Genomic DNA, 20293 nt, shown 5'->3' with positions numbered 1-20293 from the left:
TCTTTCAGATTTACTTTGGTTCCTAACTTCTTACCCAACCTCCATAGCTATAAATAAGAATCCCCTCAGTATAACCCAATCCTCCTCCTTACATGATCATTCTGCAGGTGTCTGATCGCCGTGATGTCAGCAGAAGATACTGATTTATATCTGGACATCGGGCAGCGTCTCCGGTGTGGATGTCCGGTCACTGCCACAAGTACAATACTGAGGACCACTAGTCTCATGTCCATGGTTGGAGAATTGCTGCTGATCTGGAGACTTTGTTCTCTTCGTCTGAACCTGTGTAGAAGATATTAATCCATATAACAGGATGATTCTCCATAAATCCATCATGTAAATGTCCCCAGCTCTGATATTGTGTATATACACCCAGGAGAAGACGCTCACCTGCCCGGCTGTCTTGTGTCTCTCTGCTGATGCTCTCAGCTCCGTCTCCAGTCTTCCCATGTTTCTCCTTTTATATTTCAGACTCCAGGAGAGAAATTCCCTCATCTTCAGGACGTGGAGATATCTTCTCTGTAGACCAGAATACAAGTGACATTAGACAAGTGACGGCAGCCGTGGGAACTCCTTCCAGCTTTCAGTTTCCCTACTATACAGGTGAGAAGGTGACTGCAGGTAAATGGGAGGAGACTCCTCCACTACTACAGGTGACAGGAGGAATCTCTCCTGTATACACGTGTAATGAAGTGTAGTAATATAAACATAATAATGACAGATTATTCTTGTTACATGCAATAGTTTTACCTGTACTAGAGGAAGACGTTTCCTCAGTGTTAGAAGGAGTCTCCTCCCATTTACCTGCATTCACCTTCTCACCTGTATAGTAAGGAAACTGAAAGCTGGAAGGAGTTCCCACGGCTGCCGTCACTTGTCTAATGTCACTTGTATTCTGGTCGTACAGAGAAGATATCGCCACGTCCTGAAGATGAGGGAATTTCTCTCCTGGAGTCTGAAATATAAAAGGAGAAACATGGGAAGACTGGAGACGGAGCTGAGAGCATCAGCAGAGAGACACAAGACAGCCGGGCAGGTGAGCGTCTTCTCCTGGGTGTATATACACAATATCAGAGCTGGGGACATTTACATGATGGATTTATGGAGAATAATCCTGTTATATGGATTTATATCTTCTACACAGGTTTATAGGAGGAGAAGAAAGTCTCCAGATCAGCAGCAATTCTCCAACCATGGACATCAGACTGGTGGTCCTCAGTATTGTACTTGTGGCCGTGACCGGACATCCACACCGGAGACGCTGCCCGATGTCCAGATATAAATCAGTATCTTCCACTGACATCACAACGATCAGACACCTGCAGAATGATCATGTAAGGAGGAGGATTGGGTTATACCGAGGGGATTCTCATTCACAGCTATGGAGGTTGATGAGTGAAAAGTTAGGAACCAAACATAATCTGTAAGAGAAATGATCTCATTCTTTCTGTTATATATCTATGTGTGGTTCCTAACTTTTAATTCACATTTAACTAGATGATAGTCTAAAGGCCCTATTCCACGGAACGATTATCGTCCGTATTTGGCCGACATCGGCCGCTATGGACGATAATCGTCCAGTGGAATAGAGTGCAACGATCAGCCGACATCGATCATGTCGGCTGATCGTTGCAGTCGCTTGTTTTTCAACATGTTGAAAAACAAGCGACTGATATAGCAGCGATCTGCTGCCGTCGCTCCATTGAATAGGAGCGTCGGCAGCAGACGCTGCTATATCCTATGGGTTGCCCAGGCGATCAGCGATCCCCCGGGCAGCCCCCCCACAGCTCCCCGCCGCCCCTCCCGCACTCACCCGCTCGCTGCAGCCGCGATGAATAGCGGCGGCAGCGAGCGGGGAACGAGGAGCAAACGAGCGCTGAGAGCGCTCGTTTGCTCCTCTTTAAAGACCCGTGGAATAGGCCCTTTAATGGCATCATGTTTACTGACTGTATAATATACATTACATGGTGTAATCTCTCACAAATTCTTCTGTATTCTAGGAGAAGAACATGTCCACCAGCGCCATCAAATGCTACAGAAGAATGATGAGACACAAGCCGTCTGTATGTGACCTGAAGGTAAGGACATGTCTCTGTTGTCTTCCATAATTATTTCTTCACATACAAAAAAATCCGCTTTTTGGTATCTATAATTTCCACCATCTTCCCTTCTACAGCCCAGTGATCGTCTGATTCTCACCTTGGAGCGAGTTACAGTAACTACAGACGTTCTGGCAAATCTGTCCATATCTGCTGGGCCTGACCCTGTATCACAGTCACACATCATGTTCCTCAGGATCAGAGATGATCTTCTGATCTGTGTAAGTTCATGTGATCCTCATGCTCATTGTCTGCTTGTTTCATCCTTTTATGTTTGGTGCTGGTTCTGGACATTGTGACCCATAACTTTACTCTTTCACATTCAGGAAAAATTACTGGGACACAGTAAAACACCTTCTGAGGAGCTGAAGCCATGGCTGCACCATCTCCAGCACTTTGTGGAAGAGGTAAGTGTCCTATACTGTTCTCTATGGTAGAGCAGATACATGACCTGGCACATATAGAGTAGATTTGGTTCTACTAAAGATTTTAGGGGATCACATTATATAAGGATCTGTACTTCATAGAAAGACATGAGAAAAGCAGATGACATTGGAGAATGTGAATCCAGAAGATACATGCTGAACTTTTCCTTTCTTTATAGGCATCTCCACAATGTCTCCAGGACGCCGTGTTACTCAGCCTCATCCAGTTACTGGTGGAAGATGTTGGGTGTTGGGCTCATAGGAAGTAAATACAAAGAAGCTTCAAAGAAGATTCACAAGTCTAAAGGACGCTCCTCACTTTCCAGTTTTCGGAACATTCACCATGGACATCATTAGGACATCAATCGCCTTTTAAGCCTTGATAAAGAATTGACAAGAAAATCACTGTCCATGGATCTTAAAGCTAGGTCCGCAGACAAGGAGAATCATCTCTAGGTCTTTCTGATGTAAATCCTTAATTTGTAAACCTTTAAGAACATTTGCAGAGAATAACTTGGTTTATTTTTTGACATTATCCTATAATATTGATGATGATGATGATGATGATGATTATTATTATTATTATTATTATTATTATTATTATTATTTTGATATCTTGAAAATAATATTTATTTATTTAAAGTTATTTTTTATGTATTTATATATTATAATGTGGCAAATAGCGCTATATGGAAGTTTTGTATTGTTCTATGTTGTTCCACCATTGGTCTTCAGAGAAAAGTTTTTTTTTAACAATGAAATAAATAAATCTTTAAAGTGACTGAATGGATTGAAGACTTTGTGAAAGTCTCCAACTTGGCTCCCTGTCCACCACAGCCCTGATTCACACCATTTTATTCAGGTTATTGCCTAACCAGATACTGAAATACAGTATGTTTCCACCAAACTGGAAAAATGTCATAATCTGAAAATGGCATAATCTGAAAAATTTATCCAAAAAGCCCTATGGAGTCCTCAAGTGTCCTCATCCTCAAGGCCTCATGGCATTTATTGTTTTCTGTCTTTAACCAACGAATACTCATTGGCCCTTATTACTGCTTTGTCTATAAGGGTAACAACACACAGAAATGACACCTCAGGCATTATCGGCCTTTCCATTATCGGCCTTTTCTTTGTTCATGGAACTCTTCACCTCTGGATTGATTCTTCACTAGGTGGATCCCTTGTAACTGTTCTTCCTGGGGATGGACACTTCTTCTGTAGGTATAGGAACAATCTTTTTCCTAAACAAAAGTAAAGGAGAAGATTATCGTGTTCCTTCTTCTACAAAACCTTTTTCCTATCTAAAAAGAACTACAATATGGGGATTGGTACATTACGGAAATCGGATGGGCCTTGAAGATGGGACCTGTTATTCAGTGACCATTTATACAGACCCCAAGAATCTTTAATGTCCGATGTTCAGACTGCACATTGTTTAATTTATCAACAAACTTCTTGGTCTCTTGGGCCATGTTTTACCCTACAGACTTGTCTAGCAAAACCAAATTTATTATTCATCCCAGTGATGTATCTTGAACTTTTCTCAATCTGCAGAAAATTCCACCAGGGAAGATTTTTTTATATCTGACTTGTATTTCTCTCTGGATTTCACAGTCATCTTGGTAAGTTTTCACTATGTTCTTATATGAAGGCTGACTGGGTAATAGAATAAAATGTGAGATCTTAAAGTGTCATACAAAGTAATACGGTCCATAGCTCCATATAAAACTTCAATGGTTTATTTCTTGTCCATAAAAATACATAATGACATAAAAACCACTCCGACGTGTTTTGCAAAGGAGTCCCCTAGTCATCTTAAAGTGTACCTGTCTTGATGTAAGCTGACTCGATAGGCCTTAAATACATTTTGCCGCCGGAAGTTCGGGTATCCATGGATATGACCATGCTGGGTCGGTACTGTGCAGGAGCCCCATTCTGATCCAATACGGCACATGCACAGAAACCTATCTGGCTTGTTATATCTCCTTGGGAGACGGAGGTATTGTCTCCGCGCTCCCACTCCTGTTGTTCCCAAAATAAAGAATTAAAAAAAAAAAAAAGAAACCTATCTGGCATGGTGGTATCCATGGATACCTAAACTTCCATCGATAGAATTGATTTTATGCCTATCGGTAAGCTTCCATGATTACCGGTACTCTTTAAGATGTAACATATTATTTAATTACCGGTCAGCCTTCTGCCATCCATCTTGCCTTCTTACCTATAAAATCTATCTTCCGCTTACACGTCTTGTCTCCGCACATTGTCTCGGACAATGAGGAGTTTAATTCTGTGGAAAGTTCTGCGGATTATTAGAAGTCATGTGAATTTTGACTTTTACCTCCAATCCCAAACCAATGAACAATTTTTACATAGTTACATAGTTAATATGGTTGAAAAAAGACACATGTCCATCAATTTGAACAAGTCAATAAAATTTAGGTGAATTATTTTCAGCGTTTTGCTTCCTCACAGTGGGATGACAGGGTGGATCTTCAGTCATACAGGATTCCTCCGGTGCTTTGTCTTCTTTCTTATTGTGTACAGAGAACATCCATGATGGCCTCATCCAGACTCTGTACAGGTTCTAGCTATGACTTCTATTGTTAAGGGCGCCTTTTAAATGGACCGATTATCATGCAATGAATCACAAAATCAACAAAATTGTTCAGAATTGACCGATAATCTTCTGGTGTAAAGGCGGCAAAGATCAAATGATGAAAGAAAAGTCGCTCGTACGTCGTTGATCGCATCTCTTGAGCTAAATTCAGAATCATCGTTAATTGTTCGCAGGCCTCTTGGTGTAAACACTTGTTTGATCTTTTGCAGGGAAACATATCTTTTGTCTCAAGTGCTTAGGTGATTTATCTTTACGTGTAAAAGGACTCTTACATTTTCTTTGTATCTTGCAAGATAGAAAAACTTCTCTTAACAGGGATTTCTCTCAGCATTAAAAAGTACAGAGCCCCAACTTGAGCCCAACCACAATTATGGCTTCCCTCCAAGCATATCTATTTTTTTAACAATAATTTTTATTTTAGCAAAGTATATCAAACAAGGACAGAAATTACACATCAGTAACATTACCCCCGGAGGAAGAAAGCATGGAGCTGTATAACAGAGAATGTACTTAAGAGCCAAAACAAGAGTCGTGTTGTCTCTGAAAGAAAGTGGCCATGTTTTTGTAGCGCTGAATAACCCCTTTAAACTGTAGAGAATATAGCTGGTGATGGCCGGTGGTGATGGCCCTGAAATCCTCGTGAGAGAAAAGAATCCCAATGAGAGTCCACAGTGCAAGATGTCCATTTATAAGAGAGCAACATACCTTGATAGGTAAGAAGATCTTACAAAAAATTCAGGACCTAAACACTCAGAGAAGAGGCAAGGTCACAATGCAAAAAAGATCTGTCGGATGATAGTATATATAGAACCCATGAGTTTGGGTATTGAAACAAACCATAAACCAACTAAAAACAATACAGCATAAAGGTTTACCCTTAAAGGGGCGATATGGTCATCCAGCCAGAGCTATTGCATTGTACACTGTGAGACTGCCTAATGAGTCTTATAGATCTTGAAAACAAAATCATTTTCGTGTATTTAAAATATGATCTCGGCGAATTACGCTCTGTACCGGACATGCAATTTTTAATAATACGGCGCTTTCTTAAAAAAAAAAAAAAAAATTATTTGTGTCCAATTCTATATTATGAAATGTCATAGTTACATCACTGTGTAATAAATGTCTTAAAACCTCAATGACTTCTGACACCACTTTGGCAGTAGGATTTAACAGGTGACGTAAAATGCGTTTCTTGGTAGCCAGAAGTGAAATGTGGATGCTAAATATGGAGACAACAAAATATGTTTGCTATTGTCATGAGGAAACTTCAGAACGTAGTGTGGGGAAGAAGGGAATACTTACATCCCAAACCTTCCTTATTCATGAAAGTATTTCTGTCCAAAGAATCTAATAGATGAGCTTTCTAGAGGTTACATTTTGGGCAATACCTGAGGTAATGGGCAGGGGCATCTTTTGGGACATGTTAAAGGGAAACTACTATCAGCAGGTTAGACAAAGCTAACCTGCTGATATGTCCCTTTTTCACAGGAAACACAGAGGAGGAAGGTATGTGTCTTACTTTCCTCCTCTACGCCGTTCTGATGCAGTTAGTCATCTGCTTCAGTCTGGTGAGACCGTTAGGAGCACTGCCTAAGTTAAGTCTATTGTATGTATCTGAGATACCCATGAGCGAGTCTATAGGAATTGTCCTTTTCCGCTTGCTTAAAGTTCCTAGCAAGTGACTAGGAAAAGCTGTGGAATTGCAACATTTGCGAAGGGGGTAGACAAAAACAGGCTGCTATGTCATCCCATGTAAGCATTCCCCTCTAACATGGGCCGATTAGTTGTTACTAGAATCGCTCCTTCAGCCGATAAACGTCCCATGTAAAAGTGTCAGCAATCAGCCAAGGAATGGGAAAGCACCCGATCCTCGACTGATCCCATCTTTTGTGAAGTGATAAAATATATTACCGTTGGCAGCACATCTCCCAGTGTAAGAGGGAAGTATGGCCGACAGCAATATATTAAAATGGTTGCACAAATGATACAGTGATCATTCGTGCGGCCCGGATGCTCGATTAATTGTGCCTTCTAAAGCCACTGCTAACAAGCGCTGATCTTGCTGATTGGAACTCACTTGCATCCTTGCGCCCATGTAATGAGCCTATGATTGGACCCTACCAAGACGCCAACAGATCGCTGATCTCAGGGATACCAAACAAAACGACAACACTTCCGGCTGCCAGGATAATATAGTGAAATAAATATACTATTATCTTATAATATATTAAGGCTACAAACCAGTAGTGGATTATAATAGGGGCGTTTCGGGCGGCAGCTGTTATTTTAGAACAATGGCTCTTATATTGAAATAATGGCCGTTATTTACTGTTATATGACGGCCATCCACTCAATTTCACCATTGTGTGAACAGATCCTTTCTGTGTTTTTAATCCACTCCTGGTTTTGGTTACAATATGAGGATCACAATACTGACTGAAATATACGTAGTGTGAACCCAGCCATAATATGTAAGATGTCTAATTCTCTTCAGTAAAAGATATCAGTGGGGAATAGGAGAACGTATTTATAGTGTGGAACATCAATATATGAAAAAATTGTTCAGGAAAGAATAAAGAGAACATTTGCCAATACAATAAGTTATAAAACAGTTTAATTTCAATAAAACATTAACATTCAATAATAAATTACATCCGGTGTGTCCAGTAATAAATTAGCGTGGAAAAAAATACAATAAAAAAGTGTATTATATACATGATAAAATAAATAATAAATATTAAAAAATCTTAAAAATATTCCTCTTTATATCGTATCTTTCAGAAAGGCCACAGAAGGATGTTTTCTTTAATGCTACCAGGAAATCTTCAATGAAGGGGACTATGTAGAATTATCTGGATCTGATGTCCCCAAGATGAAGAGCGTTCTGTAGTCTTGTGGATCTTCATTGAAGCTTCTTTGTAGTTACTTCCCATGAGCCCAACACCCAACATCTTCCACCAGTAACTGGATGAGGCCAAGTAACACGGCGTCCTGGAGACATTGTGGGGATGACTACAAAATAATAAGAAAAGGGTTTATTATGTATCCTGTGGATTCACCAATAACAAGAAAGTATTCCTTTATCTGCTATCCATGGTCGTCTTTCTCACCTATGTTTTATATATTAAGTACAGATCGTTATATATTGTAATCCCCTTTAATCATCAGTAGATCCTCATCTACCATACATGTCCGGGGTCTTGTATCTGCTCCACCATGGAGGACGCTGATACAAGTTACATCTATAGATCATTATAGGACACTTACCTCTTCCACAAAGTGCTGGAGATGGTGCAGCCATGGCTTCAGCTCCTCAGAAGGTGTTTTACTGTGTCCTGATAATTCTCTCTGGATGTGAGAAATACAAGAGGAAGACAAGTTATGGGTCACTACGTCCAGAACCAGCACCGAAACATCAAAGTGTGAACCATGAACATTGCATGAACTTACACAGATCAGAAGATCATCTCTGATCCTGAGGAACATGATGTGTGACTGTGATACAGGGTCAGGCCCAGCAGATGTGGACAGATTTGCCAGAACGTCTGTAGTTACTGTAACTCGCTCCAAGGTGAGAATCAGACGGTCACTGGGCTGTAGAAGAGAAGATGGTGGAAATTATAGATTCTGAAAGTGGATTCTTTGTATGTGAGGAAATAGTTATGGTAGACAACAGAGACATGTCCTTACCTTCAGGTCACATACAGACGGCTTGTGTCTCATCATTCTTCTGTAGCATTTGATGGCGCTGGTGGACATGTTCTTCTCCTGTGGAAGTTACAGAAGGATTTGTTAGAGGTTTACATAATGGAATGGATATTATACAGTCAGTATAATGACATCAGTAAGACTATCTATTAGAGAATTATCTATTTAGTAGAAAGTGACTCAATTGTGAGGAGCCGCACATAGATATATATTAGAAAGGATGAGATTAATTGTCTCACACATTTAGTTTGGTTCCTGACTTTTAACCCAAAAAACCTCCATAGCTGTGAATGAGAATCCCCTCAGTATAACCCAATCCTCCTCCTTACATGATCATTCTGCAGGTGTCTGATCGTCGTGATGTCAGCGGAAGATACTGATTTATATCTGGACATCGGGCAGCGTCTCCGGTGTGGATGTCCGGTCACGGCCACAAGTACAATACTGAGGACCACCAGTCTCATGTCCATGGTTGGAGAATTGCTGCTGATCTGGAGACTTTCTTCTCCTCCTATGAACCTGTGTAGAAGATATTAATCCATATAACAGGATTATTCTCCATAAATCCATCCTGTAAATGTCCCCAGCTCTGATATTGTGTATATACACCCAGGAGAAGACGCTCACCTGCCCGGCTGTCTTGTGTCTCTCTGCTGATGCTCTCAGCTCCGTCTCCAGTCTTCCCATGTTTCTCCTTTTATATTTCAGACTCCAGGAGAGAAATTCCCTCATCTTCAGGACGTGGAGATATCTTCTCTGTACGACCAGAATACAAGTGACATTAGACAAGTGACGGCAGCCGTGGGAACTCCTTCCAGCTTTCAGTTTCCTTACTATATAGGTGAGAAGGTGACTGCAGGTAAATGGGAGGAGACTCCTCCTAACACTGAGGAAACGTCTTCCTCTTATAAATCTAAAACTATTGTATGTAATGAAGATTAATCTGTCATTCTAACATTTATATTACTACACGTTATATCCGTGTATAGAGCAGAGATTCCTCCTGTCACCTGTAGTAGTGGAGGAGTCTCCTCCCATTTACCTGCAGTCACCTTCTCACCTGTATAGTAAGGAAACTGAAAGCTGGAAGGAGTTCCCACGGCTGCCGTCACTTGTCTAATGTCACTTGTATTCTGGTCGTACAGAGAAGATATCTCCACGTCCTGAAGATGAGGGAATTTCTCTCCTGGAGTCTGGAATATAAAAGGAGAAACATGGGAAGACTGGAGACGGAGCTGAGAGCATCAGCAGAGAGACACAAGACAGCCGGGCAGGTGTGCGTCTTCTCCTGGGTGTATATATACAATATCAGAGCTGGGGACATTTACATGATGGATTTATGGAGAATATATCTGTTATATGGATTAATATCTTCTACACAGGTTCAGACGAAGAGAACAAAGTCTCCAGATCAGCAGCAATTCTCCAACCATGGACATCAGACTGGTGGTCCTCAGTATTGTACTTGTGGCAGTGACCGGACATCCACACCGGAGACGCTGCCCGATGTCCAGATATAAATCATTATCTTCCGCTGACATCACGGCGATCAGACACCTGCAGAATGATCATGTAAGGAGGAGGATTGGGTTATACTGAGGGACTTCTCATTCACAGCTATGGAGGTTGTTGGTCAGGACCAAACTAAATCTGATTGATTTCATCACTTCCATTATGTATGGTATAGTGGATTACAAAACAATGGGATAGTGGAGTAATGTTAGAGAGACACCCACTGGTTCCAGTACGGGATTAAATGAAGCCTCAAAATATTGGTTCACGACTTTTGACCCCTCCGGTATAAAAGATATTGATTTTCACATTCTACTTGAATAATATTCTGTATGGAACAATTGCTTCTGCATTTATATAATTGTGTATTATAACTGATATAATGCTGGTGTAACCTCCTTAGGAGAAGAACATGTCCACCAGTGGCATCAAATGCTATAGAAGAATGATGAGACACAAGCCGTCTGTATGTGACCTGAAGGTAAGGACATAAAGGTCTCTCTTTTCCGAAAACCTTCACACAGAACAATGCACTGCTCCCTTCCGACCCCCCCCCCCATTCCCCCCCGACGCACACAGCCAATAAATCATCTCTTCTATTGTTCCCTATAGCAGCCCAGTGACCGTCTGATCCTGACTCTGGAACGAGTGTCAGTCACAGCTGATATTCTGGAGAACACGACCACGTCTGATGTCGCTGATCCTGGATACCAGGCACTCAGGACCTTCCGTCAGCTTAGAGATGATCTCATGACCTGTGTAAGTTTCTACGCTGCTTATGATGATTTATGTTCTCCTAGATTAGAAGTATGAGACATATTAACCATCTCTTTTGATTATCACCCTCATCTTCTTGTGTCTAACAGAAGGAGACCTCAGAATTCAGTGAGACTCCCTCTGAGGAGGTGAGGCCTTGGCTGCACCATCTCCAACACTTTATGGACGTGGTAAGTATCCTGTATGGATTTTCTCGTCACTATATTGATCAGTAAAGTAACATGTTTGCAGCAATTCCTCTTTTTGGGTTTGGGACCAAATAACGTGCATAGTACAACAACTAGTACGTGATAAGCATGGGCTCTCCCTAATGGTTGGATAATGACATTGAGTTCACCTAAGCCTAATGGGTTTGAGGTCCATAGATTATAAGAATAAATATCTATATGAGGGCCCACTTACACTTGGAGATGGTCTGGGCTGTAGATTATGTTCTCCTGAAGATTAGAGATGTCTCATCCGGAAATTCTCTTGTAGGCATCTCCTCAATGTCTCCAGGATGCCGTGTTACTCAGTCTCATCCAGCTACTGGTGGAAGATGTTGGGTGTTGGGCTCACGGGAAATAACTACAAAGAACATTCAAGAAAGATCCACAAGTCTACAGGACGCTCCTCACTTTTTGAGCTCAACTGTTGAATCACTCCAGGACATCACTAAAACATCAGTCATGTTTGACACAATAACAAGAAACTCACCGTCCATGGATCTTCTCATTCGTACTACACTAAAGAAGAAGCAGCTTTTCTAGAACTTCATCAGCTCGATCAATGATTTCTCAACTTTCAATTTTTTTTTTTTACTTTTTTACCTTAAATAATGATATTTTTGTTAAATTATTTAAGTATATTTAATTATTTATTTAGTTATTTATTTGAAATTATTATTTAAAAGGTTAAGTTCACACCAGCACAATATGGACGTGTCTTTACATTTGTATTATGACCTAAAGTCCCAACCTGTCCACAGCCGTCAGCTCTGGTCTTCAGACCCACAGTTAGGATAGGATGGAAAAATCCATATAATGCCATGTGTGAACGGAGCCCAATATTGTTTATTTGTGTATTGCTCTCTAGTGGACATGTTAGATTTCATATGGAAAAAAAAGTGTCTAAGTATGTAATAAAATTTTTTGTTTAATTCAATTTTTATTAGTTTCTTCTTATAATCCCTCTTGACCCTGCAGCAGCGGAGTAGGCCTGTATTCTTGTCAGCCTATATGAGGTTGGGCTGCCTGCACAGGACAGGGCTGTATAATTACCTACTAATGCTGGTGACCCAGTTGGTTAAAAAAAAGTCCAGGAAACAGGGAGTTGAGATATGAAAAGTTTTGTTTATTGTTATTTATATTCCTATTAAAACTGGAACTTCAGCCTACACATACATCACAAGACAAGGTCTTCCCTTATTGTGGTTACATTTTAGCTGAGTATATACTTTCAGACCAGTTTTCATATTTGTTTTTTCCTCCTCGCCTTCTAAGAGCTAAAGCGACCTTTATTTCTTCATCTACAGAGTAGAGATGAGCGAACCAGGTTCGGGTTCGAGTCGATCCAAACCTGAACGTTCGGCATTTGATTAGCGGGGGCTGCTGAAGTTGGATGAAGCTCTAAGGTTGTCTGGAAAACATGGATACAGCCAATGACTATATCCATGATTTCCACATAGCCTTAGGGCTTTATCCAACTTCAGCAGCCACCGCTAATCAAATGCCGAACGTTCGGGTTCGGATGGACTCAAGCATGCTCCAGGTTCGCTCATCTCTACTACAGAGTCATGTAAGGGCTTGTGTGTTTTTTCAGAAACAAGTGTGCTTTGCAATGGCACCTTTCAATCTACCATAAAAAAAATATATATATATACAAATATTATTTATAGGGTGAAATTGGGCAAAAATGTTTAATTTTGTAACTTTTAGGGGGTTCTAGGTAACACACTTTACAGTTAAACGGACCTGATATGTTTATTCTATGCGTCAGTCTGAATACAGCCATATCATTTTTTTCATAACTTTTTAAATTTTTTGGTTTTCTACAGTAAAACTTTTTTTTTTTTTGGTGTGGAAATAATTATGAAAAATTGTCCCATTGTGACTTATAATGTTGTGTCACTTTTTCACCTATGAGGTTGTATGGGGTGTAATTTTTTACACCACAATAGTTTTTATTAGTATCATATTTTTGTAGATCGGACTTTTTGATTATTGTTTATTATTTTTTTTTTTTTAATAGATAAGGTAACATAAAATCAGCAATCCTAACACTTTTCCCCACTTTTCATTTACACCCATCACCGTGCAGGAACAATAACAATATGTTATATTTTAATAGATCGGACAATTACACACGCTATGGTATTTAACACGTTTATTTAATAATTTTTACATGTTTTCATTTGTAAAATGGGAAAGGGGGGTGATTATAACTTTTTATTGGGAGCGCTTATACTCACCACAAGTGATAGGTGTCCTGCAGTGCAGCTTCGTTCCCCTCACGTCATCCGCTCCTGTGACCCCCTCTTCTGTCTCCTGTGATTGAACCCCGGAACTCACGCTCTCCCATTGAGAATGCGTTGTAAACCGTGACTTCCGGCGTTCAATCACAGGAGACAGAAGAGGGGGTCACATGAGAGCGGATGACGTGAGCGTGCGCCGGATTTGAACGGCACCGCGGGACTGAAACAAAGCTGCGCCGCGGGACACCGATAACCTGTGGTGAGTATACGTGCCCTAGGGGACAATTACATGCAATCACTAGATTACACACACTGATCAATGCTATACCATTGCATAGCATTTATCAGTGTTATTGGCGATTTTTATATAGGGCCTGCCTTAAGCACGCTCTATATGAAGATTGCCAATTAAAATTGCCAACCTAGTTTTCTTTATGACACAATCCTTTTAAATCTTCACGCTGCTCTACTGACATGCTGTCTCATCCGAGTCTCATCTCCTTGTTCATTTCAGTAGCTTACAGCAAGGGACAGAACTGAAAAGAAAAGAGAGAGGAAAGGATTCTGTGCAGAAAGTCTGCCGGGCAGCTGGACCACTGGAGTCGCATCTCATTGTCTCATCGCCATGCAAAAACAAAATGCTATTTTTTTTTTTAATAATTGGCAAAGTCATATACACTCCAATCATATTTAATCTTGTTTGTTTTTGAAAAGTTGTCAAAGGGTCGAAGCACAAGTAAAGGAAATATATGTATATATCTTTGTCTTGTTGGAGCAGACTTCCTTGGAAAAGGTTCGTGTTGTGCACATTCATATCAAAATAGGAACTTCAAAGAGAAAAGAGAGACTGGACAGATGGGCTGCTTATTTTTTCAGCAATTTAGTTTCATAGTTTCAGCCTGAAATAAGCAAAAAATAAAAGCTCACAATGAATGACTGCTGATTTTGTTGGCTGGGGGGTGTCCACTGTGCTCATGTACAGTATCACCATTAGGTGGCAGTGTTGCCAAATTTATCCAACCGCATTGGGTTGTCTTGGGCACAAACAGTCTTGAACATTGAGCAAGAGAAGGTTATAGTCACACATTTAGCCCGATGCCCAAGGTCACAATAATATAGTATTCTTACCCACCAGTTGTAGACTCACCAGGACAGTTGTAGAAGGAAGTAGCAAGGAGAGAGAAGACACACAGGGATCACCTTGACAATGCCAGAAACCTCTCTAAATGTGCAGAGCAATTACCTCAGCAGTCACAGGAACTGACCACAGTGGAACAAAGGTACGGAAAGTCTATGTATTCCACTGCGCAGGGCAGGACAAATGGGAAGTCTCGGGAGTCTTCTTAGCCCAGATGAATAAGTACCTGCAAGTAAACTGTTCTATTTTTGTTCTAAGTATTGGACTCTGGCCCATTCTTGTGCACTGGCACCCACACACACCTGTACACTTGGGTTAATCTTTTTTTTTTGTGCTGGTGAGGCGCAAAACTGTTCAGGGGGGTTCTACACTACTCCAAGCTAATGTGACAAGAGCCCAAGTGACCTTAGACTCACTCCACTTCACTCACTCGCTACCATAACACCATACCACCATACTAGCTGACCCTGCAGGGAGACAACCAAAACGCCCGCGCCTCATGGCATAACATAAGTACACACTTGTGAGATTTTCTGCACACCACAGGACAATCCCCTACACACTTCTATATGTATGTCATGGTGATTATAAGGTATTGTTATGTGGACACTGTGTGGCAGTAGTAGTTATATGGACTATAGGCTACAATCACACGGTGTAAGATAGAAGCAAAACATATACAATATTACAAGAAGCAATAAGGCAGCGGAATATGTAAAGAGTTGCAGACAGGAAGAGATACTCACGATTAGTGCAGGATTCTCCCTTCCAGCCATCCAAACATAAGCGCTTTCCCTCTTGGTCGCAGATGAAATGGCCAAAAGCGTCATCCCGTGGTCTGCAGTTCTAGTGAAAGCATCAGAGATAACTAAGCAGTACTTATTTTCCTAATGCTTGTTCACATGGTTTAAACCATTAATTAATTTGCATTTTATTATATAAAATAAGTATTTGATCACCGACCAACCAGAAGGAATTCTGTCTCTCACAGACCTGTTAGTTTTTCTTTAAGAAGCTCCTCCTACTCTGCACTCACTACCTGTATTAATTGCACCTGTTTGAACTTGTTAACTCCTTATAAAAACGCCTGGCCACACACTCAATCAATAACACTCCAACCTTAGAGCTGTCTAAGGACACCGGGGACAAAATTGTAGACCTGCACAAGGCTGGAATGGGCTACAGGACAGTAGGCATGCAGCTTTGTGAGATGGCAAGAACTGTTGGCACAATTATTAGAAAATGGAAGAAATACAAGATGACTGCCAATCTTTCTTGATCTTGGGCTCCATGCAAGATCTTGCCTCATGTGGTAAGGGTTATTCTGAGGAAGGTCAGGAATCAGCCCAGAACTATACAGAAGGACTTGGTCAATGACATGAAGAGAGCTGGGACCATCGTCTCAAAGATTACTATTAGTAACACATTACGCCATCATGGATTAGAATTCTGCAGGACACTCCTGCCAGCACATGTCCAGGCAATGAAGTTCCACAATGAACCTCTGGATAATCCAGAGGAGGCATGGGAGAACGTCATATGGTCAGATGGGGCAAAAATAGAACTAGACAATGACCCAAAACACACAGCCAGGGCAACTAAGCAGTGGGTCCATAAGAAGCAACAGCCCTGAAACCTGAAAGATCTGAAGAAGGCCTGCATGGAGGAGTGGGACACAATCTCTGCTGCAGTGTCTGCAAACCTGGTCAAGACCTTGAGGGGGCCGTAAAAATCATACATATGGGAAAACAGCAGTGTACCAAAAAATCTAAAACTTATTTTACCCACTGTGGGATAAATTAAAAACAAAAAAAACAACAAACAAAAAACAAATTATATATATTTATATTTTTCTTGTGGGTACAAACTTCCTTGTTCCTTGGAAAAGTTCTGAGTTGTGCATATTCATTTAGAAACAGGAACTTCAAAGAAAGAAAAGAGACAGATTTTTGAAGCCAAAGCCAGGAATGGATATGAGAAGAGGAGAAATCTCAGTCTTTCCTTTATGACTTGGTCATCCTTTGGATGACTGCTGATCTTTAAAGGGACTCTCAGGTAACCTTGATACACTGTACCCCCCTAGTGCAGGGCCTGAGGGAGTGGAGCGTCACACAGAGATACCCGCTGTGCAGTGCGTTTTATCTCTGTGTCATGCTCCACATAACAGCATGTACCAGTCTTGCCTGGAGCGCCCCCTTAAGGATGAATTCACATGTGAAGTAACTTGTTGTCACTGACAAAACTGCTACAGAATCTATTAGGGGGAGATTTATCAAGCATGGTGTAAAGTAGAATTGGCTCAGTTGCCCCTAGCAACCAATCAGATTCCACCTTTCATTTTCAAAACAATCTGTGAGAAATGAAAGGTGGAATCTGATTGGTTGCTAGGGGCAACTGAGCCAATTCTACTTTACACCATGTTTGATAAATCTCCCCCATGTTTGACCGGCAGATTTATCACAAGCTTCTGCAGATTTCATGGCTTTGACAATGCAGAGGGAAGTTGTCCAGGAATAGAAAAAGATGGCTGCTTTTTTCCAAAAACAGTGCCACCTCTGCCCACAGGTTATGTATAGGATTGCAGCTCAGTCCAATACACTCTGAAGCTGAATTGCAATACTAGACACAACCCATGGATAGGCGTGATACTGTTTTTGGTAGACAGTACTCATGTCTTTCTAGTCCAGTATGACTGGTGGTTTGTGAGGAAAGTATTGACTTACATTGCTGCTGCCTCCATTTTTGTTGCTCTCAATCTCACAGTAGGTTCCGGTGTATCCGGGTCGGCAGCTGCAGGTATAGCTGCCTCCATTTTTGCATAGATTGCTGGCACATTCGTTGCTCTCAATCTCACAGTAGGTTCCGGTGTATCCGGGTCGGCAGCTGCAGGTATAGCTGCCTCCATTTTTGCATAGATTGCTGGCACATTCGTTGCTCTCAATCTCACAGTTGGTTCCAGTGTATCCGGGTCGGCAGTTGCAGGAATAGCTGCCCTGCCCGGTGTTGATGCAGCTGTCTCCGTTTTGGCATGGCTTATGTTTGGTGCAGTAGTCCGAGTCTTGATCGCAGAACAGGCCGACCCAACCTTCCTGACAGATGCATTCAAAGGGCTGCAAGCAAGATCCGTGCAGACAGCCGGGGTATCGCACGCACTCATCGCACAGCCGACCTTGCCATCCCATGCGACACTTGCATTCTCCGGGCACCTCGCAGAAACCATGAGACTCGCTGCAGTCAGGTAGACAAATAGCTGCAAAAAAAAGGGCGAATACAATTAATGGGGTTATCCAGTGTAAGAAAAACATGGCCACTTTCTTCCAGAGACAGCACCACTCTTGTCTCCAGTTCGGGGGTGGTTATGCAACTAATTTCTATTGAAGTGAATGGGGCTTAATTGCAAACTAAACCTGAACTGGACCCAAAAGTCTATGGAAGAGAGTGTCCATGTTTTTCAAACGCTGGATAACTCCTTTAACATTGTTTACAATTTCTTATCTGCAATAGACTGAATAATAAATAAAAAAGCTATACTTACCTCTCCACGCTCCCGCCATGTCTATGTGCCCCTTACCGAATCACTGACAGGACAGAACAGAAGACTGGTAGTTTATTCGCCATGTGAATGGCTTCTATGACTAAGAAAAGATTATAGTCACATTCATCCCTATGCACAAGGTCACAGTATTTTGTAGGATCAGCAGGACAGGGCTAGACATTTCTGCATGTGTCCCATCCATCTGAATAGAAATCTATATGCTTGTCACCAAACAACCCCCTTCAGATGTAAAGAACTGATGTTCAGAGGGGGGAACATCCACCCTTAGTGTCTGTTCACGCTGAGATTCCAAGTGTAATCCCCGTCGTGGACTCTGCTTGGAATTCCACCTGCCTCAGCGCCTCAATGTAAGGTATAGGGCACCTCCACTCTCCGCGGCTCTTCGCTCAAAGAATGGACATGTCACAACAAAAATTACAATAGAAAACGGCAGCAGACTAAGTAAAGAGTTGTAAGCATGTAGAGACACTTCCATACAGTATTCTCGCTTCCAGCCGTCTATACATAAGTGCTTTCCCTCTTGGTCGCAGACGTAATGTCCAAAAGCGTCATTCCGGGGTCGGCAGTAGTCGAAGCAGCTATTGCCGTAGTAATTCTCGTCACAGGTGACATTATAGGAATAATGTAATTCACTCTGCTGCCCAAGGTGTACGTCCTGAGACCAGTTCTCGCCAATGGACAGGCCACTATGAGCAGCCAAGCGGCTGAGCAGGTTTTCTGGGTTTACTGTGAGAAACAGAAAATTCATGCGTCTCATTATAATCTTTGGAAGAACGTTAGTATCAGCCCAGCCTGTCCTTACTGTGAGGTATATTATACAGCTCAATGTAAAAGCAATATATAGCACAACTATATTACTATAAAAAGTAGAGATGTGTAACATACCAGAACAGATGTGTCTGACCGGCTCTGGCACTTTCCCCAATTTGTGATGAAGTCATGACTGGGGGGAAAATGCCCGTCCCAGCTGATGGATTGTGCGCTCAGCCAATCAGTGACTGAAGTGGTGTCCCGCCCCAGTCACTGACTGGCTGAGCGGCCAGTCCATCAGCTGGGTTGTGATGTTGGCTCAGAAGAGAGCCCGAGCCCGGCGAAGGTCCTAGGTCATCCACAACTCACAGAGAAAACTTAGATGGTTGGGTATTTGTATGTTTGAAGGGTTACTCAGGCTCTATGCCAACACAGCTAGGAGACATACTATGTGATATACAGTGCTATGTGAGGATAGAGTACATTTTGGAAAAACTAGTAGTTTAGGGTGACAGAAATTGTCCTGCAACAAACCATGACAATGGAAGTCAGTATTATATAGTCCCGTAATGGCTGAGGCTTTGGCGTGAGACATAATATGGAGCCTGTCCTAGTGAGGAAGACGCCTATAGAACCAAGAAATGGTAAGTACCATGGAAAAGGGTCAGCATTTGAGCATTGCCTTAGTTGTATGTATAACCCACACAGCGGCAAGTACTCCAAGTATATATGTAAGAGGTACATGCTATGACCACATAACTCAAATACTGTGTGAACAGAGCCTACTGCCTTTTGATGTGACCTCCAAAAAGACCAGGCACCTGGTAAAGTTGAAGGGGGGAACAGTGTTAAAATAGGACCCACAAAACAAAAGATTAGTTCTGTGTTACGTTATACGTCTACTAACTTTTGGTGGACTCCTTCCATTGTACTTTGGGATTTACTTCAAGAAGTCCAGAAAATAGGGGTTCATGTATATAAATCCACAATGATGAAGCATCTTGAACATTACTTGTAGTATTACAATGGCCAACAGCTGGACTGTTACTCACCGGCCACTTGAAGTGAAAGGGGACTCAGATAGGGCTGCTCGCTGCTATGGCCCCTGGATCCACAGCCATCAGGTGCGGTCCCTCAGACCGGTCTCGAATGTGCAAGGAGGATCTGGGGATACTACGGGCTGGGCGTCCTTCAGACACACTCCGAAGAAGATGTGACAGGAACGGCCGGCTACGCACACACTTTGAGGA

The 20293-nt window shown here is 41.8% G+C and overlaps 3 protein-coding genes across 3 annotated transcripts; 2 read left to right on the top strand and 1 right to left on the bottom strand.

Annotated features, from left to right (window-relative positions):
* Positions 1 to 231: 231 nt before the first annotated feature.
* On the top strand, positions 232 to 2793 carry LOC138766458 (uncharacterized). Its single transcript, XM_069944051.1, has 8 exons — positions 232 to 286; positions 472 to 621; positions 831 to 1032; positions 1145 to 1334; positions 2001 to 2078; positions 2177 to 2320; positions 2426 to 2506; positions 2704 to 2793. Exons 1-8 carry the CDS (start codon positions 232 to 234, stop codon positions 2791 to 2793), a joined length of 990 nt encoding a protein of 329 aa, XP_069800152.1.
* A 6527-nt stretch (positions 2794 to 9320) lies between these two features.
* On the top strand, positions 9321 to 11786 carry LOC138766457 (uncharacterized). The gene is made up of 8 exons (XM_069944050.1): positions 9321 to 9329; positions 9567 to 9707; positions 10004 to 10134; positions 10241 to 10430; positions 10774 to 10851; positions 10986 to 11129; positions 11237 to 11317; positions 11625 to 11786. Exons 1-8 carry the CDS (start codon positions 9321 to 9323, stop codon positions 11712 to 11714), a joined length of 864 nt encoding a protein of 287 aa, XP_069800151.1. The 3' UTR covers positions 11715 to 11786.
* A 1699-nt stretch (positions 11787 to 13485) lies between these two features.
* On the bottom strand, positions 13486 to 18572 carry LOC138765647 (delta-like protein 1). The gene is made up of 3 exons (XM_069942605.1): positions 17461 to 18572; positions 15484 to 15583; positions 13486 to 14498 (listed from the first exon to the last, which is right to left on the bottom strand). The coding sequence occupies exons 1-3, from the start codon at positions 18040 to 18042 to the stop codon at positions 14494 to 14496; spliced, it is 687 nt and encodes a 228-aa protein (XP_069798706.1). The 5' UTR covers positions 18043 to 18572; the 3' UTR covers positions 13486 to 14493.
* Positions 18573 to 20293: the final 1721 nt, after the last annotated feature.

This window comes from Dendropsophus ebraccatus, chromosome 10 (genome assembly GCF_027789765.1).
Source record: "Dendropsophus ebraccatus isolate aDenEbr1 chromosome 10, aDenEbr1.pat, whole genome shotgun sequence".
Lineage (NCBI taxonomy): Eukaryota > Metazoa > Chordata > Amphibia > Anura > Hylidae > Dendropsophus > Dendropsophus ebraccatus.
This window is presented reverse-complemented; position numbering and strand designations above follow the sequence as displayed.